Consider the following 20,747-nt stretch of genomic DNA (forward strand, 5'->3'; position numbering starts at 1 on the left):
AATCTCCCCTCCCCCTACCGCAAACCAAAACCAGTCCAGCTCGTCCCCGCCTCCCTAACCTGTTCTTCCTCCCACCTATCCCCTCCTCCCACCTCAAGCTGCACCCCCATCCCCTACCGACTAACCTCATCCTGCCTCCTTGACCTGTCCGTCCTCCCTGGACTGACCTATCCCCTCCCTAACTCCCCACCTACACTCACCTTTACTGGCTCCGTCCCTGCCTCTTCGACCTGTTTGTTTCCTCTCCACCTATCCTCTCCTCTATCCCACTTCTATCCGCCTCCCACTCTCTCCCTATTTATTTCAGAACCCCCTTCCCCTCTGATGAAGGGTCTAGGCCGGAAACGTCAGCCTTTCTGCTCCTATGATGCTGCTTGGCCTGCTGTGTTCATCCAGCTCTGCACCTTGTTGTCTCTGCTTTCATGGGCTGAAGTGCAGTTGTAGAAGTATGCCATTTTTTTGTAAATTGAGTTGCAGACAAACTTTATCATAGGAACCTCACTGCCAATGAAAGTCGAAGCTAGCACAGCCCTAAATCTTTAAACCTCCAGTTCCTTCAAGAGCATTGCGTGGGGCATACAAAGTAGGCTATCTATGTTGCATCTGTATCCAAACAGATGCAGTTTGGTTGAGTCAACTATTACAATCGGTGTAGCACCATGACAGAGCTGCTGCCTGCTTTCATCGATTTGTTGGATCCCTGAAATGGAAGCGATACTTTTTCATGTCCCTCTCCAAATACTGAGGCGCAATTTTGTTACTTAGGTTAACTAAATGACTTTCCACTACTTCACTGTGTGGCTGGTCAGTGATGGTCATTTTTAATTTGATGATTTCCGTGACTATTTCCCAGGCACCATCACTTTTTTTTATCTTATCTGAAGATGCCACCTTATTTGAAGGTGCAGACAGACAGAGGTGGATCTTCTGGGGTCAAATCTGCATTGTTCAGATATGAATATGGACTTTCTTCCTATAGACACAAGCTAAATAGAGTTACAATGTAACATACTAAAAGATCATTTTCATTTGAATATGCTGTATGGATATTGTAGTAGAGTTTCAAATCTTCAGCAGATCAGGCTACTTTACAGTACTGCCTCACTAGGATTATTATTTGTTGCTTTGTGAAGAGGTTTTGCCATTTGGGTGAAGAAGGGCAAATAATGCTTAGTACTAAAGTAGGATATCTATACTCAACAAAAGGAAGTTCTTGCAGAGCCTCTCGTGCAGCTGGGAAATAACTTGTGCCCTGCATTCTATACATGATATGCTCAGCTAAGTGCCTGAGCTCCTCTTTTATGAACCCTCTATTATGTGTTGTAAGACATTTCTTTCAGTGTTGCCCTTACCATCCGTCAACTTTCATCATTTTCTACTCCTTTAGAAAGAAATTCTTTGGACAAAGGGCAAATAAAGTGTTGTTATTATACAGTATTTGCCTGTGATATTTCCTCAATGTCTCCTTTATCGCAGGTGTAATATGTGTAATTGCTAATCACAAATCTATGGCTTCTGCTATTTGATTCCCCAGTGGAAGGAATAAGTGTGCTAACTCTTTGCAGGGGTTGACAGCCAGCCAAGTCATTTTTAACTGGCATTGCATAACCTTGTGCAAAGTGATGAAATGGCTTTTAACTTTCTACAGTTTTGTTTGTGATCGCTGGCTGGTCCTGACTGCCTTCTGTTTAAAAAAAAAACAGGTAAAGTTGCTACGGTGCTACTGGACCATTGGGCTGCTCTCTCATTAGAGAGAAAGACAGCTGGTAGTGGTTTAACCTGAGGGGAGAAGTTGAGAAGGAGAGTCCTTCATGGTAACTTCAGCCAGTGCAGGAATTAAACCCACACTGTTGGCATCACTCTGTATCACAAACCAGCCGTTGAGCCAACTAACTTAATCCATTGTAGTTATAGTATCCATTGAGAGTGATAAGGTACCTATATGAATTTGGCCAAGGCCTGCTATCTACCGGAAACCCTTCGGTAATTTAAGTTGTATTTCAAACCTGGAACTGTAGTGTGAAGGAAAGACCACAAAACTGGAGTTACACTGCAAACAACAACTTGCTTCCTGGGAAAAAGCTGTCTGTCTCTCTTTACATGTCTCCCTCAGTAGCAGATTATTTTTAAAGGTTAACAATGCAGATTTCAATATTCACTTTCTTATAACATTAAAAGAAATAGAAAGTTTGTGAAATATCATGAGATTAATCCAGTTAACAGAAATAGAAGTATTATTTGACAAAACTAAATTATACCTCCATTACCAGAAATACTGTCTTTGTTGGAAATCCTGCATTAAAACAGAAAATATTGTAAACTGTGAGGAAGTCAGGTACCATTCATAAAGAAAGGAAGAAAGTTGATGTTGCAGACTTGAGTTTTCATGGTTCCAGTTCATTTCTTTATAAGTTCTGCTTGATTTAGCTGACTTTAGGGCACTTTTTTATTTTTATTCTCTGAGATGTCTGCCTAACATTCTCCCCTTAACCAGCACCACCACAAAAACAGACCAAGAGTAAAACTTTGGTCATTTATTTGGATTTTGTATTGGATGTACTATTGGTATGCAGAAGGTTTTTTTTTGTTTTTCCTTTGACTTCGCTCTTTTGAGAACAGTGAATCTCATCAAAATTATCAGTCTTTATCTGTGAGCCTTGTTAGGGAATTCCAGCAGGTAGTTCAGCAGTAATTAGCATCACTGTGAAACCAGTCTGGCCTTGTCTGTCCTTCTCATGTATGAACCTGCAGAAAGTATTGAACAGGGAATGAAGCCATTTTCTCTGCCAATATGTGCTTGAATTGAGAAACAGACTAATGTTTAAGCATGGAGGTTCCTGCTTTACATTACTTCCTGCTTTACATTAATTGCATTTACCCACTAAGTGTAGGCCTCCATTATGCTACCCATAATGTTGTTGTGCCAGGTGGTGGTAACTATTTATGTGAAGAACATCCTGATATCAGCTTAAATTTATCTTTTACCATTTGAAAGGATAGAAACTGATTGCATGTAGTCATTAGTCCCACCCTGGCACAGCTTTGTTCATTTTCTTATACTCTTTTGCTCAGAGAGCATACTGTTACCTCATTCACACAACCTGGCTTAATTTTTTACAGAGATAGCAAGGTGTAGAGCTGGATGAACACAGCAGGCCAAGCAGCATCATAGGAGCAGGAAGGCTGATGTTTCGGGCCTAGACCCTTCATCAGAGAATCTGTTCTCCAGCATCTGCAGTTCCTACTATCTCTGATTTAATTTTTTGCAGTTATCTTGCCCTGCATTACATAGATGAGACTGGGAGATTTGTAGGAAATGTTTAGTTCTGTATGATCTGTTGCACCACAGTTATTTCATAGAATTGCTAGATAGGCAAACTGGTGGAATCACTTTCACTTGCCCCTAGCCAATAGTTTGTAAGTTTGATGCTGCCTCATGCAGTAATACTAGGTTGGATGCAAAACCACTTTCTTCAGTGTCCACCAGATGGTGCTAATTAACTTCTATGCATTTTATGGCAAAATGGAATTATACATTCAGAAAAAGATTTATTGCCATCAAATGTGTTTGGCTCCATTTTTTTCAATGCCTTAGAGTATTGCTATAAATAAGTGATGCAGTAATTGAGTTCTGAACAGTCTACAGACTAAAGTATCAGCCATATTGATCAGATAATCTAACAAGCGCATCCCCATCACAGCATGTTTGGCATGGCTATCCATATAACAGAAATTTTTTTCCTGGGATGTCACTAATTTGAGCCAGGGCTTTGTGCCTCAGCAAGAGCAGACCAAGTAGAAGAGGCAAAATTGAAATATCAACAACTTGCAGTTTTAAAGCATGTTTACTTTTGTAAAGCAACCCAAGGTGCTCCACTATCAAATAAATGCCTAGCTGCAGGTGTTATGATGTCAGGGCACATGACCAGACATTAACCAGGGTTTTAAAGAGCATTTTAAAGGAGAAACAGAAAGAATGTCAGGACTTAGGGACTTTGCTACCAAAGGTGAAATGATTAAACTAGGAGTTCCTAAAGTGGCCAGGATTAGGTTAGATTAGATGGGATAAACTTGGAGGTTTGTAGGGCTGAATGGGATTACCGAGATTGGAAAAGCAAGACAGTCCTTCACTGGGAGCCAGTGAATGTCAGTATGCACAGATGTGATGGGTGAATGGGACTTGGTTTGAGCTTGAACACAGGCAGCGGAGCTTTGGATGGTGTCAAATTAAGAAAGTTTGGCATGTGGAAAGAGTGCATCAACATGGTCAGGCCTAGCGGTAATTAAATATCAATCAGAGTTTCGGTAACACGTAAATTGAGTCAGATGATGTTACAGTGGTGAAAATGGGTAATCTTAATGGTGCTGTGGAAATATAGTTGGAAGCTTATCTGAGTTAAATATGACAGTAAGATAGTGAACAATCTTGTTTAGCCTCAGACAGTTGCCAGAGAGAGGATTGTTGCTGATGGCTAGACAGCAGGATGGGGCTAAAGACCATGATTTCTGTCTTCCCTGTTATAGTTGTACATCCAATGTTGGATGTCGAGCAAATGATTCGACAGTTTGGAGACATTGGAGGGGTTGAACAGTTGTGGTGCAGCAGAGCTTGGTATTATTAGTGTATCTGAAGAACCTGACGTTGTTGAGGGGCGTCGTAAGTAATAAATAGGAGGGCACACCAAGAATATGTTCTTTAGGGGTACAAAAGGTAACTTTGTGTGAGGGGGAAGAGAAAAACAATGTGGGTTATAGATAAGAGTGCAAACAGTAAGTCCATCCAGTTGATTGTTGATGATCAAGCATTGGAAGAGGCTGATGTGGTTAATCATGTGAAAGGCTGCAGACAAATTGAGAAGAGTGAGGAGGGATCTTTGTCACACCTGTGGATTGTCATTTTTCACTTTGAGAACTGTGACAAAGGCAAAAATTCAAATTGAAAGATTAAAACATGGAGTTCAAGGAAACATGTGAACACATATTTAAGAGGAGATAACATATTCAAGTACCTTAGAGAGAAAAAGGAAAGTTGAAGACTCGCTGTAGGACAAGTGGGCTGAAGATGGCAGATTTATAGGAATGTGGGATAGTGCCTGAAGAGAGAGAACAATTGATAATATTAGCTAACATGGGAGGCAGGTAGGGAAGTTGAATGATAAGCAATTATGTGGAGGCAGAGTTGAGTGAGCAAGAGGTAAATTGCATGGACAAGGTGAGCTTGTAGACAGCATGAGCAAAGATGAAAAAAGAACTAGGGAGATGTGTAAATTAAAGGTTAAGAATGTGAGCCTTACAGAAAATTAAGTCCATTATACTCATTTGAGAAAGTGGTAAAGCACTTGATTGAAGGCTTTCATTCTTAGTGACGTAGAAGTTCATGGATAGAAGATGAGACAGGAGTAATGGGGGTGGGATTTAAGAAAATGGGTTACAGGAGACAAAAAAAAATGACCAGAGGTTATCTTTACATTCCAGGATGATGCTAGAATAATCAGTTATAAAAACAAGGTATGCGATCCAGCAGTTGTAGTGGGAATGGCTGGAGCAGTTGTCTGCTGCATCCCTTAGATATCAGAAAATGGAACTAAGGCTGTGCTGGGGTAGTACGGGAAAGATTAATGGTTTAAATGGGAACATGATATAAAAAGTTGGAGGAAGGATATAGACAAAAAAAAACTGCAGATGCTCCCCCCACATCCAGTTCTGAAGAAGGGTAATACCTGAAATATTGACCTCCTTTCCTCCAGATGCTGCCTGGCTTGCTGTGTTCTTCCAGCCTCCTGTTTGTCTACCTTGGCTGAAGGATATGTTTGAGCAGATAGATAACTGTAGAAATGTGATGAAGAGAGGACCAGTTGGGATTTGGAAATTGTAGTTGTAAATTAATTGAGGGAATTTTTTTTTCCATGAGTGAATACAGATGGAGGAATTTTAGGAAGTGGTTGGGTAGAGTTGGAGAGCAGTATTAGAAAGTAATCAGCATGTGTCTCTTTTAATCAATTGTATTAATTCTGTTGCTGGAGAGTTTTCAACTGCCACAATCAGAATTGTTAGTGTAATTAGATTATATTTGTAGATAACTGTTATACAAAGCCTGTCGCATTAAAGGGTCATTAATCACAGTGAAACAGTTTACAGTTGTCTAGTTGCACACTGTCGAGTTATGTCTAGTACAACAAACTACTTGGCATATCCTATGTAGTTATTACTGCCCCTCATGCTGTACTACAACCATAGAATGGGTAGAGGAAATTAGACTTGTGGGACCAATACCCCAGCCCTTGAAATTTGTGTATATAAAAACAGCCTAGTCCTATATAATTATTACAGTCACCTTTGTATTGCTATATAATTATTCTTGCTTAGCAGTGATGAAAAATCTTTGTTGGACCCTCTTCTCAAGAATGTAACGTAATTTGTAGCCAGGCAGTTTGACTAGGTACTGTAAAATTCAGATTGCTTCTTTTGACCAGGATTTCTCAAAGCTTGAGGGCAAATGGATCAAATTATCCAGTTATACACGCTGTAAATAATTAATGATTGTCTAAATTGTATAATCGATGTAATTAAATTGTCTTTGTAATTTTCTATTCTAATACTTTAAACACTTTTATCTAGGATATCAAAGTAATTCTATCTTTATTGCAGTATCCATTAAGTAGATATTTGAAGGATATAGTATGCATGCAGTCAGCAATAAAATTATTTGTAGTAGCTTATTGGATTAATGTTCAGAGCTTGAATCGAGGCATTGGTGTAAGCTGGCTGGAAAATTTATATCATTGTAAATGGAGATGAAACGTGAAGTTTGCTTTCTTTTTTGACCCTTTATATTTTTATTTTACCTTTATGGAGACAATAATATGTACTGTAATGATGGCCTGGATATTCCGAGGAGTAGCAATCACAGCTCCTTTTTTGCATTAGGACTGAACTCAGCATTTCCTGCTGGTAATTCCAATCCCTACTCCTTCAGAAATGCAGAGTGTACTCAAAATTCAGCATGGCCCTCATAGCATAATTGAGTTGGAAAAGTCAAATCATGTCCCTCTTCGTACAGTGGTAGATGCTGTGTTCTGTGATTTAAATGTCAGTTACCACTTTCACAGCTCCTCTGTAAGGGCAAATTTGTAGGTCAGTGTGGGTTTAGGATGCCAGGCAGGTAGGGTGGCAGATAAGTGATGCAGCACTAATGGAAGTTTGGGAGGGGTTGTGAGATTGTCAAGTCCAGCAATAGAGGTGGTGGTGTTCAGCTATGATGGGGTGGGGGTTGGAGAATGTTTAGTTTGGGCCTGGCATGGTTGGGTCGTAGAGAGAGAGGTGGGATGTGAGGAGGAGTGGGGGTGCATGTGTCTGACCGCAGGGGTGTGTTTGGTGGTGGTGGTGGTGGTTTAGCTACGATGGGGTTATGGTTGTGGGCTGGCCAGGAATTGGTTAGCAGCAGTCTGGAGGGTTGAAAGGATTGAGGAAAATGTATTTGGAGGTGGGGCTGGTGACTTCGGATGGCAGGGAAGAATTGTCAGTTTAATAGTTATCAAAGACTTACACTAGATTTTTAATCCACTAACTTGCCTGGATAATAATTAGTTCAACCGAAGTGGAACTCTCCAAATTCTACTTTGTTAGTTTCTTTCGGAAGGTTTCGGATGAAGAGGAATTGCCTAGTTTCAATTTCCTGAGCAATTCTCATGGAGTCTGCTGTGTCTGGGATTCCAAATGACTCTAGTGCACGACCCCAGTATGTGGTGTTCCAGTGACTGTCTGGATATTGGAATTTCTTAGCCTATGTATTTATAATGAATATTTTATTCTGTCTTGGAATAGAAGACAACTAAGCTCTTTAATGTTTTTATTGTTATCATGGAGTGTGGAATTTCACAGGCCAACTCATTATCTCGAGTTGCAGATAATAAGAGATTTTGACATTGTAATGCAATTCTTATGCAGCCAAGACAGTAAACCGATAACATAACTTTTTCAGTTCACAACACAAGCCAACAAGTCAAAATTTAAGTACAAAACTTTGATTCTGAGAATTTGCATGATATTATTAGGGTAAACTGCCTGCGTAGATAATGACTGGTCTTTCAAGATCAGACAAACGGAGGATATTTCTTATACTATGATACTTCAGGATGTTAAATTCCAATTATTTAATTATATGTATATAAAAATGTCACAAGTATTGCTGAAATTATATTAACCATAATGCCATCAATACAAGCAATAAATTAAATATTATAAATAAATAAATTAATTAGCTCCAGTAAGCATGCATGATGTCACAATGATTCTATTTATATTGCGATTGTTTCCAATTCAAAACCAGAGTTTTACATAACTAACATTTTTATTTTGAGTTTATTTATTTCAATATTAATCCATGACACGTACAGTAAGTTCTCTATCTGTGCTAATTAACCAACTAGTTTATTTAATATGCCATCTAGACATTATGTATACTGGCAAATATAGCAGATGGGACAACGGCAAAGGACCTCATCATGACCAATGATGACATCTTACAAAAAATTAAATACTACATGGTAAGTAAATTTTATTTTAAACTTCCATATATTCTGACTTTTTTTCTGGGGTATTGATTTTCATTTTGGAAAGTAGCTAATAGATACAGTGGCGAATGAATGTGATCACTATTCCGAGACTAATTGGTTCACAGTCTTTTGTCAAACCAGGTTGAAAGTAAGGTGCTGTGCACAATGGTTTTGTGTTACAGGAACTGCTGTTTGTGGAAAATCTTATCTGCTGATGGCAGCAGCTTGTTTGCTTGCTTTTATTGCTGCAAATATGGGCATTAAAGTTGTATTACTGGAAGGATAATCCAGCTAGGATTTAATTTACACTAATAAAAATTTCCAAGTCTAATAAATTTGTTTCAAAAAGAATCCTTGATGTCACTGCCTCTTCTACATATTTCACTGTAATTTGAAGACAGTGTATTGAAGTTGACAGAAGTAGTGAAACATGATTTCTCATCATGTAATTTCTATCCTTACCATAGTATTAAAGGTCGTATCTTGTCTTTCTTGTAGCTGAACTTGACCATTCTTTACATGGAGAGAAATTCTTTTTGAATGCTCCGTTATCAAAAAGAGGGAAATTTTACTGGAAGATTACATACTTTCCTTTTTAAAATTTTTAAACTCTTTTTATTATCGATTTATTTTATTTTGCTGCTACAGCCCACCACCAAGTCTTGAATTAAAAAAAACCCGAAAGAATACGGATGCTGTAAATCAGAGACAGAAAGAGAAATTGCTGGTAAAGCTCAGTAGAGAGAAATCAGAGTTAACGTTTCAGGTCCAGTGGCCCTTCCTCAGCAGTTTCTGTTTCTGTTACTGATTTACAGCACCTGCAGTTTCTTTTGGCATTTATTTAGTATTTAACTCACTGCCACATCTCTTCTAGGCATGCCCACCTTGAAGCAATTCTGATCCTCTCTCCACCAAATCTTGAAAACAGAAGTTATAGTGATATTCATAATGGAGCAATTTTTGTGATCCATGTAGAGGTTGATAATTTAGACCATAAGACATAGGTGCAGAGGTAGGCCATTCAGCCCGTCATTCAGCTTTGCCATTCAATGAGATCATAGCTGATTTGAATTTCCTAAACATAACTTTCCAATCTTTTTCCAAAAAGCCTCGATTCATTACTGATAAAAGATTGTCATTTGCAGCCTTGTTCATACTTAATGATTCATCAGCATTCCGGAAAAACATTTTGCAGATTCACTACCCTCTGAAAGAATAGTTCCTCCTCATCTCTGTATTCAGTGTGTCCCCTTATTCTGAGATTATGCCCTCTGGTCCTAGACCCTCCCACAAGGGGAAACAATATTTTTGCATCTACCTTGTCTAGTCCCCAAAGAGTTTTTAAAAAAAAAAAAAAAAAAATTCACTCAGAGGATGTAAGTGTCGCTGGCTAGGCCAACATTTATCACCCATCTCTGACTGCCCAGAGGTAGATTAAGAGTCAGCCAAATTTCTGTGGGTCTGGAGTCATACCTAGGCCAGACAAGGGAAGCATGGCATATTTCCTTCCTTAAAGGACATTAGTGATGGGTTTTTAGGATAATTGACAATGGTTACATGATAGCATGAGGCTAGGTTTTTATTGAATTCAGATTTCATCATCTGCGTGGTGGGATTTGAATGCATGGTCCCAGTACATTAACCTGGGATTCTGGATTGCTAGTCCAGTAACATTACCGCTAAGCCATCGCCTTTGCAATCTTGTATGTTTCACTAACATCGCCTCTCCTTCTGTATTCCATTGTGTACAGGTCCCAACCTACTCACCTCTCCTCATAATACAGTCCCTCCTTACCTGGTATTAGTCTAGTGAACGTTCTCTGGACTGCTTCCACTATCAGTATATTTCCTTAGATAAGGCATCAAAAATGTTCACAGTATTTCAGCTGTGGTTTGACTCGTGCCTTTTATAGTTTTAGCAAAACTTCCCTACTTTTATATTCCATTTTCTTTGAAATAAAGTCCAATATCCTCTTTGCCTTTTATATAACCCACTGAACTGGGATTTCTAGCTCTTTGTATTTCTTGCATGAGGACTCCTGGCTGTCCTCTAGTTTTCTGCAGTCTTTATCCAATAATTAAACAAACACACAGATTCAAAGTGTGAATTAAATAAAAAGATAACAGTTAAAAAGATGTACCAATTAGTCTCTGGGTTCTGTGAAGAATAGGTGGTGGAACGTTGCAGCCATTAAGTTGGATAATACTGGTATTGGTAATGAAGCAGTTGATTTTGAGATTCTTGGCTGTGCAAGTTAGCTGAAAAGCTTTTGTCCTGTATCCTTTTTAATAGTGACTTTAGTGGAGCAGCTGGCATTCAGCATTGAGAGAGAGAGAGAATCTTTCTTTACGTGCAGGAGTGGATAATAACTGCCCTCAAGCTGTGACCTTCACGGCATGCTAGTCCACACTAGCACATAAGCTCACTAACACATTCATACCAGAGGTTGCAGTTGGTTTTAACCGTTTTTTTTTGTATATTCCTGGAAGGGTAAAACACAAACAAGCCTGCTGTTTGCAACAATACCTACTGGGAATAGTCACCACAGTCCAGTTTGGTTTGAATTTCATCTGTCCCTTCGAAGGATTGATGTTTGAAGCTTCCTTGGTGACTTTATTTGGTGTGACGTTCCAAGTTTCTCTCAAGGCTGTGCCACATAGCTATTGAATTTACATCTACTGTCATCTTTTGGCTGTTTGTCCTCTTTTAAGAAACACACGTTGTAATTAAAAGTTCGATATGTACATTCGAAGCCTGGAGTTATGATCTGTTGTCATGACAACACAGAATAGTCATTTTACTTTTGTGCCACTTCTGTAGTTTCTAACGTAAACTTCCCTGAATCTGCCTCTAATAGACCCACTGTGTCTTTGCTAAACATTTTCTTTATTCCCACCTGTAGAAGCTTTTTATAGTCTGTTTCTTTTTTTTTTCTTGCAAGTTTTCATACATCTTTTATTCTGTGGTGTTTTCCTTGGAGAGGGGAAGGTTATGAGGATATTTGATAGAAGTTTTCAAAATCGCAGGAGGTTAAGCAGAGTAGAGGGGCATAAACTGCTCCCCCTCATAAAAGGATCGTGAATTGGAGGATGCAAATAAAAGTTTATTTACAAAAGAGGCAAATGTGATGTAAAAGGACTGTTTTCACACTTGAGGCTTGGGGTGCAGTTCTTCGAAGTTTGATGGAAACCAGTTCAATTGAGGCATTCAAAAGGACATTGGATGATTGTTTAGATTTAATAATATTCAGGGTTATGAGGGAATGGCACTGAGTCATATGAGCCATAGGCACTGAGTGGGACAGACAGGAGGGGCCAAATGGATTTATCCTATGCCGTAACAATTCTGTGATCAGTTTCTTGATTCTCCTTTTGTAATCTAAAGCCCTCCAGTGCTCAGGTTTGCTTCTATATTGTACAATCTTTAACTTCCTTTGTTAGTCACAGTGACTGACTTTTATTTGTAGTTATGTGCCTTGAAGGAATGTATAGTTGCTGACAGCTGTGTTGCTAGAAAAAGGGTTATAGTTGTTTCCACTCCATTCCAATTGTAGTTAAAATTAAAAAAAACAAGTCCAGCAAGACTAGCTGCTCCTGTTCTGAGCCAAGGTGTGAAAACTGGCACTTGTGTCTACAGGTTTTGATCTGGGCCTCTGTCCCCACAACATCCTTATCTCATGGGACTGTCTCTGGGCAGAATTCATGTGTTGTCACAAATCCCATTCTGGGACAAAGTGTTTTGCCTTTTAATTTCACAGCATGATGGCTCAGTAGTTAGCACTGCTGCCTCACAGCACCAGGGACCCGGGTTCAATTCCAATCTCAGGTGATTGCCTGTGTTGAGTTTGCATATTCTCCCTGTGTCTGCGTGGGTTTCCAGTGCTCTGGTTTCCTCCCACAGTCCAAAGATGGACAGGGCATGCCAAATTGCCCATAGTGCCCAAGGATGTGCAGATTAGGTGAATGGTAAATACAGAGTTACAGGGATAGAGTAGGGGGTTGGTCTAGATGGGATGTTCTTCAGAGGGTCAGTGTGACTCATTGGGCTGAATGGCCTGCTTCCATTCTGTTTCTTTGTTTTAAAAAAAAGGTTGTATCAACGATGTACCCAAAGCTACCATTCCCACCATGTGTCAATCCTGTTGACCTTCTACAGCCCTCCAAAGATGTGCAGGTTAGGTCTATTGGCCATGGGAAATGCAAGGTTATAGGTAAGGGGAGGGGAGTTGGGGGGGTGGATTCTGTCTGGGTGGGATGTTCTTCGGAGGGTTGGTGTGGTCTCAATGAGCCAAATGACCTGCTTCCACACTGTATGGTTTCTATGATTCTGTGATTGTCTTTTCCTTTCCTTAGCCAAGACTGGCTTGACTCCCTTGACAGAGATGCCAGATTTCTGGTTTGCTTCAGCTGACCAACTTTGTCAGTTAACAGAATGCTACTGAAATGCAACAATGGATGCTTCCATTGGACAGGCATCCTGTGAGATGGAAGCAACCCGACCATAATTCACCCCAATTGACAAGGTGTTCCACGTTCTTCAGTATTTGCCCTTCGTCAGCATGCTTTTGGTTTATACTTCAGGAGCAGGGCATGCTTGAATGGTCATAGATATGTTTAACTGACTGAGGAGCTTGCTAACATTAACTATATTTTGTCTTAGTTTAATCTTTATATACATAATAATTAGAATAATTATTTTTCAGGGTCATTCAAATGTAAAACTCCAGTTAGCTGCTACCTTTGGTATATCTAATCTCATATGGAGTGAAGAAGAAGGTAAGGACATTATAATTTAGGTAATTTTATTTGTCAGTTGAATACTATTTCAAATTATTTTTCTTTAAAAAAAATTAAAATGATAAACTTTTGCAAATTATTAACCTTCCTATTTACTTCCTGTTTCACAAATTGTCTATGTTTGAATATTAACGAAGATCAAAATCCTGGAACACCCTTCCTATGGCACTTAAAATGTGCTCCAGAGCAACAATGGTTTAAAGATATTGCTAAAGGAAACAAAATATCAGAGGCTTTGATGACTTGTTTCATTCTTATAATGTAAAATATAGATTTATTTTCATGCAAAACACTATATTTGTGCTGGGCTGTGATAAATAACCGATGATTACAAAGAGTTAATTTGTATTTTGTTCTCGTAGGTTCCCATGAACGCCAAGGTAAACTCAGAGAGTTGGGAATAGTAGATATTTTACATAAATTGGTTCAATCTACTGATCCGAATCTTTGTGACAAGTAAGTGTTAAGTCTTCATTTGAATACCTTCTGTTCCTTTATTAAAATCAAAATGTTGTCATCATATGTAGCATAAATTAATGTGGTCAGTCCTTGAGTAATGAATGACATACAGAAACAGTACGATGTTTGCAGTGTTGTGTATGTTGCAATAGAAACTTCAGTAGCAAAATAGTGAAATTAATAGGATTAAGCAGATTAAACCTCCACTAAGAACATGTGTCCTGGATGAATTTTAAATCTAGTTACCTTGCAAAGAGAGAGAGAATCTCTCAACTTTGGGCCAGTATTGTTAACTGAATACTACTGTGCGTCCATCCGTGTACAACCCTTCTGAATTTAAACTTGATTTTTGTTTTTGTTTTCTGTTCGATGCAATGCTGAAGTTCTCAGCTTTATTTAAAAGCATTTGTTTGTATAAAGTGTCTGCATGTTGATTGGCTTTGTAATTTATTAACATTAATCTGGAGCATTAAATCAATGCTGACCTCACACAGATAATGTAGGTCAGGTTTTCCAGAGAGCGGCAAATTCACGTAGATTGCTGCTCCAACCCCATTTTTTCAGAAAAGAAGGGAGCTCCACATTTCTGGGAGGAGATTACACTCAGGTGTCCCTCAGAAATGCAAAAATATACTACTATTCTGACAGCTCTTTGGTAGTGTAGCCCATCCTTTTCATAGCAATCAGTTGCTGTAATCTGAAGTTTAAATATCCAGACAACCTCTTTGCTGGTGCCATAAGGAAAGTGTGATACTAGGAAGCACAGAGGGCAGGGTGCCAGGTAAATGGGTGCCAGCTGGGAAGAGGGTAGGGTGACAGGTGATAGAATGCCAGATAGGTAGGTTGTAGGGAGCCAGGTAACTGGGTATTGTGCCATCTGGGATGGGAGTATGGTACCATTGTACAAAGGGGCAAGTTAGTGTTTTGGGGGAACTGGAAAATAGGGTTGAGGAGTGGTGGTGTGTGGGTGTGTGTGCTGGGATCACTGTGGACAGGGGATAAGTGGCGAGGTTATTTCTGGTTTGGAAGGCAGAGGGGAATGGATGGTCAGGTCCTGCAGCAGAGCTGTTGGGATAGGTAGGCAGGGTTGCAAGGGCAGTCGGAAGTTGGGTTGAGTCCCTGGGTGGATGTGGAGAGGGTATGATGCTTTCCTGTGAGGTGTTTGCCCAGGGTCTGGGGTTTGTGACTGAGGGAAGTATGGGGTCTATTTAATAGTTTCTCAGTCAGTTAGACTGTGTATTTAATAGTTTAAATTTTCCTGAATAGCTGTTCCACCCAACATCATCTGAACCATCCAAAGTCTCTGATTTTTCTGGAGACTTTCATAAGATTCCAGATATAGAGGTATTTCCCTGAGGAAAATTCAATTTCCTGGGCAGTTTTTTCAGAGTCTGCTCTGAGGAGGGTTCTGCAGGGTCTCTCTGCACAACTCCCATCTACGCTGGAAGAACTACTTGTGTGGCCAGTGAAAAATCTGCCCCATTTTTGTTTTGCTGTTCTGATACAATTGAGTTGATAGATGACTGCCGCTGAAAACATTTTTTAAAAATACTGAATCTGTTACAGGGCAAAAACGGCACTGCAGCAATTTCTATCCTGAGTAAACAGTTTGCTGGGGTGTCATCCGAAGCTCTAAATGGACAGAAGGCAGAAAGTTCAATGGAAAGCTTGCCCCGACCACTTTTTTTGCACAAGTCACCTTGGACTGCAGTTTTTGTGTGCAGTGATTCATGAAGAAACGTTAGTCGTTCAGGAAGAACAAGCAAACAATTCAGTGGAGAAAGAGATTCAGTCTCAGTGCGACTGCTTCCACAACTACTTAGAGAACAATTGGTTTGTCCCCTTTTGAGTCAGAAAAAAAAAATCTACTCTTGCTGCAGCTATTTTCTGTGAGATTGGTTACTTCCTGATTTTTTTTTTTTTTTTTTGAAGTGTTTTCTACAGATTTCCTCGGTGGAGTACTGTTTGCTGAATAAAGGTTGTACTTGGTGTAAAGAATTTACTTATACGCAGCATCCTAAAGAGAATGTAATATTTAAACAAAAGTGTGTGGAAAAATATAATTTTGATTGCAAGCTCTATGGAGTGTGTAAAATATTGTATGTATTTGATGAACTACAGTTATTTGTGTTTACTTTGGAACTGCATCTGTTTATGGGCCCACACAGTTAGTGTTAGAAATCGATTATATAATGCAACCTTCCATAATTCCCCAAAAGATATTCCTGGGGAAGGAGAATATGGATGCAGTGGTTACTGACTTCCACAAAAGATCCAGGTGCAAATTCAACTCAGGGACAGGTAATGAAGGAATCCCCTCACTCATCCTCTTTGACTCTAGTTAGTAGCCCATGTTCAACATGTTACAATTCTGTTGCTGAAGAACAGAATTATAACATGTGAGCTGGTTCCAATGGATTGAGTACTGGTGATCTTGTCCAATAAACAGTAGGCCTGATTTCACAGCTTCTGCCTGTATACTTACTTGCACAGTCATAGAATATTTGGTACTTGGGAGATGATAAAGCATAAAGCTGTTGTGAAGTTAATAATGTCGATCAGTTTAAGGAAACTCCAGCCATACCGAGGCATTCCTGAGATAATGAATCTGATATCTAGAGTAAGACAGACTATATTGACACACATGACCCTTGAGCTGCATGTATGATATTTCTGATATTGTAGCTGTATAAAGATCATACATCTTCCATACAAATGGATGTTGCTGCGTAAATGACTTGTATATCCACATATACCAAACCTGGCTTTTGCACACTGTTCAGTGTGCCATGGCCGGAGTTAACAATGCCACTGTTGGTAATGTAAACATTTTACCTTGCACTGTTGCCCCTTGTCTTTATGAATGCAAAAGAACAGTAGCTAGTATTTGCATCCATTAGAATGCTCTCATCTCCAATTAAAAATATAAACTGCAGTACGCATTTTAGATGAACATTACATTTAAACATACATTATCTGAATTTGATACTCAAATAAAATCTGTGTAGGCCAATTGAAAAGAATGCAGTTCTTTTTATTTTTGTAGCATTTTTATTTTAATTGGAATTACTGAGTTCGCACAGATTGCTGTCGTGTGATAGCTCCAGTTTATTCTGTTGCTTTTGCTTTTGACCCTTACAACTTTCTTCAAATGTTTGCTCATGAATTTTTAGCGCCTGTCTCAGTTTATGCTGTTGCAGAAGGTTTGTTGGTATTTGTATACGACTGGGGTTAACGCAGCAATATGAAAAGGGGTTTCCATTTCTGGTTTTTGACAAAAAAAGATAGAAGAAAGTTTTTTGTAGGGATTTGCAATGAAATTTCCAGTTTTTATATTTGTGTTGTCTTGGTTGCTGCATGTGTCAGGGCCTGGTTGCAGGAAACCATTATCATTATCTTGGCAGGTACTTTTCCGTAGCAGAACGGACTATACAGAAATATGGATGGAGAAACGTAAACAAAGTAATCAAAGGTTAAAGTAGTTTAAGTATGAAGGGTTTGAACATGAAACGATTTTTAAAAAAAATCTGAAGAACACTTTTTCCAAAAACAGTTGTGACCACTACATTATAAGTACACTCCTCCCATTGGATTATTTTGATTACATTGTAGTTTAAACTGATCTCGCTCAGTCTTTGTACATACCTGCAGCCGATTTGAATAGGTTTCTGCTTTTATACACAGGTATTTTAGCAGCATTGTCTGTGTAATATATTGCGAAGAGACTATCACATTTTTCTGATGTAATTTTAAGCTCTGCTGACAGAAGTCAATTAAATAAAGTGTGGCTTCTTAGGCTGTTTTATATAACACTGGTTATGAAATTTTAGTTCTGTCCTATAATTAACAAGGGTCTATTGTGAAAACCGTATAATGTACTCACATTTCTTGGTGTCTGTGCAGGAAATTTATATTTTCTTATTAAAAATGATTTTCAGTTAACCTATTGTACAGAATCTAAAGACTTGCTTTCCTCAAGAATTTCTCCTGCTGCTGTTTGTAAATCTCTTTTTTTAAAAAAAAAAAAATCCACAGACTATTAGCCTTTGGCATGCCATGTCTGTTCTTGCAGTCAATGTGACTTACCTAGTGACACTAATCTGAAGAACTTCTAGGAACGTCTTAGTAAATGTTTCTTTCCACAGTACTGAATCATATGGAACAAGAAAGTCCTTGGCTCAGCTTTCAGCCCATACTGATTTGTCTGTCTGCTAGGGGTTTTGATCTTTGTGCCCTTGAAGGAAGGTGGGGGAAATGATCTGAAGTTCCTGCTTCTGGTTGCTACCCGCTAGAAAATGTGGAATAAATCCTAAGTGATTTTTCCCATTTTGAACTTCACTGAAACTTGCTATGTAGTGTCGTGTTAAAAATAATGTGTCATTAGATCTTTTCAGGTTGGCATCAATGACCACCATAACTTTTTTTTTAATGAAAGTAGTTTAAAAAAAAAAGTAATTGAAGAAGGGGGACAGTTTGGGAAAGCAAACCCTGGTAGTTAAATAATGGGAAGAGCAGAAGGGGAGGGACATGCTTATGGGTTACTGTTTTTTCATAATTCCCTTCTGCATGTTGATGCTTCAAGCTGCCTTTAGAGCTATACTGTCATTTATTTAGGGGTCAGATGATTGAATATATTTTGCAATTGAATATTCCTGGCACATGGTTGCCCCTCGTTCAGGAGAAAAATTGGTATCTGTAACATCCTTTTTGAGCATTATGTGGCATTTTAATCTGTAGGAACGCCATTCAGGATTGGGGTGCATACCTTGGTAAGCTGTACACTGTTTGGGTAAAGAGTGTGCATGCACGGGGTGGCACGGTGGCTCAATGGTAAGCACTGCTGCCTCACGGTACCAGGGACCCCGGGTTGGATTCCATCCTCGGGTGACTGTCTGTGCGGAGTTTGCACGTTCTCCCTGAGACTCTGTGGGTTTCCTCGGGGTGCTCCGGTTTCCTCCCTCAGTCCGAAGACATGCAAGTGAGGTGGATTGGCCATGCGAAATTGTCTGTAGTATTCAGGGATGTGTAGATTAAGTGGATTATAGGGGGATGGGTCTGGGTGGGATGCTCTGAGGGTCAGTGTTGGCTTGTTGGGCCAAAGGGCCTGTTTCCACAGCGTAGGGATTCTCTGATGATTTCACACAATGACCACCAGCAGCAGACAGATCGTAATATTTTGCCAGTGTTGCCATTTTTGAAAAATAGCCTTCATCCTAGTCCCTATCTCAGACTTGCAGTATTTTAAATGGGATGACGAAATCTCCCTCTGCAGCAGTGCAGTTTGAAGAGAACTAAATTAGTTATGATTTGGTCATTGGATTATTTATACTTGTGCATTAGTATATGTTTTTGGAGTTTTTCCTCATATTTGCCTAATGTGGTGTGACTGATGCAGAAATACATATTTGCTGGTTTAACAGCTTGTGCTGAAACAAGTTGCCTGTAGAATGTGTAGCCTGGTAGACCTTCCTTAGATAATAAGGCATGATTGGAAGAATGAAGAGAGCCATGTAGAGCAGGACAAGTTGCTAGAAGAGGGAGAAGAAGGCACAGGAGACTACATCTGCTGACTTTCTTTAGGGAACAACTCATTCACCTCAATTTCAGTTAGGATGAACGCTCTAGATGTCTTTTCACATTAAAGAACTTAGAAATGAAATACTTCAACTGCAACCTCAAGGCAGGCCAAGGACAACATCTCATGTGGCTCTTAAAGATTATTGTTCTGAACTTTTATGAACCTGGCTCCTTCCAAGCTAGAGATATAAACAATGACTTGGGTGGGGGTCGGGGGAGAATAGAGAAAAGGTCCGCTCAGTGTGAGAGATTGGGGTATCTGTTCTACAGATAGCCAGGTGTTCGACTAGGTGTTTTTCTGCCCAATAGTTCTTGGGTAATGATCCACATGAGTACATTGGGATTGTCCTACCTCAGAATCTGAGATTTTTACTGTCTAATATATCTGTGCAATTCTTGCATTAGGCAGTGCAGTAGGACATCTTTGGTTATTACGTCTTCCCTCTGATGATCCAGAGACGAGAAGATTTAAGTCAGTTTCTCAGTTTGATGTGCACTGTTGCGTAAAGGATGTCAGTGAGTCTCTTTTGCAATGAAAGCGGGGATGCATTCTTCAGATTTCAGTGGGTAACCCAGCATCACCTCATTTCCTCTTGCCAGAGGGAGCACAGGAATTTGCACAAATTGTAGACTTCAGGATGCCATTGACAGTATGCATGTTGACTTGCATGAACTTTAGATGAATCATTTTCATGAACTGCAAATGTATAGCTGGTATATGATCACAGGCAGTTAGTTCACCATGCAAGTGAATGCCTGTTATCCTGGCATTTCTATGCCAACTGTATTTGACTCACAGCAGGAAGTTAAAGGCTAATGGGTCAAAGGAGTTTTTCACAGATGACTTGGGCCATGATCCCAGTCTGGAACCTATGTACGTGTGCACAACTGGCCCACAATCAGAGCAATATTTCCACAAAGAACATTAGAGTACGTTATCAGCATCCTCAAGCAAGGCATCCTGGAGGAGTCCTGCAGTGTTCAACTGAGCGGGTATCAAAATTTAAAAAAAAACTCAGATTTACATTGCTCTCCCCATAACTACTGGATGTCTGAGAGTTTTATAGCTGTTGGAGTATTTTGAAGGGCAGTTAGTATTGTAATGAAAGAAACTTTGCAGCTAATTTCTACACATCGAGCTCCCACAATAAATAGCAACATCCAGATAATTGTTTTATGGCATTTAGGTATAAATATCGACCGGTCAAAGGAGGTAAGAGATAACACCCCTGCTGCTCCTCAAAATCATGCCACAGAATCTTTTAAGTTTAACTGAGGGAGTAGGCATCTCATTCAGTGCACCCCATGTTTGTGCGTTTCTCAGGTGGTCTAATGGTGATCACTAGGTTCTGTGGTTGG

General features: G+C 39.5%; 1 protein-coding gene across 5 annotated transcripts in view; it reads left to right on the top strand.

The window, feature by feature from the left end:
* armc8 (armadillo repeat containing 8) overlaps nucleotides 1-17,753 on the top strand; it is a 103,036-nt gene extending 85,283 nt beyond the window's left edge. For all 5 annotated transcript variants that reach the window (XM_048598676.1, XM_048598674.1, XM_048598675.1 and 2 more), the window contains 4 exons: nucleotides 8,451-8,546; nucleotides 13,259-13,331; nucleotides 13,715-13,808; nucleotides 15,378-17,753. In XM_048598676.1, coding sequence (XP_048454633.1) covers nucleotides 8,451-8,546; nucleotides 13,259-13,331; nucleotides 13,715-13,808; nucleotides 15,378-15,411 — 297 coding nt within the window. In that variant the 3' untranslated portion in view covers nucleotides 15,412-17,753. The remainder of the gene's footprint in view (nucleotides 1-8,450; nucleotides 8,547-13,258; nucleotides 13,332-13,714; nucleotides 13,809-15,377) is intronic.
* Nucleotides 17,754-20,747: the final 2,994 nt, after the last annotated feature.

The sequence above is a fragment of the Rhincodon typus genome, chromosome 7, assembly GCF_021869965.1.
Source record: "Rhincodon typus isolate 14 chromosome 7, sRhiTyp1.1, whole genome shotgun sequence".
Lineage (NCBI taxonomy): Eukaryota > Metazoa > Chordata > Chondrichthyes > Orectolobiformes > Rhincodontidae > Rhincodon > Rhincodon typus.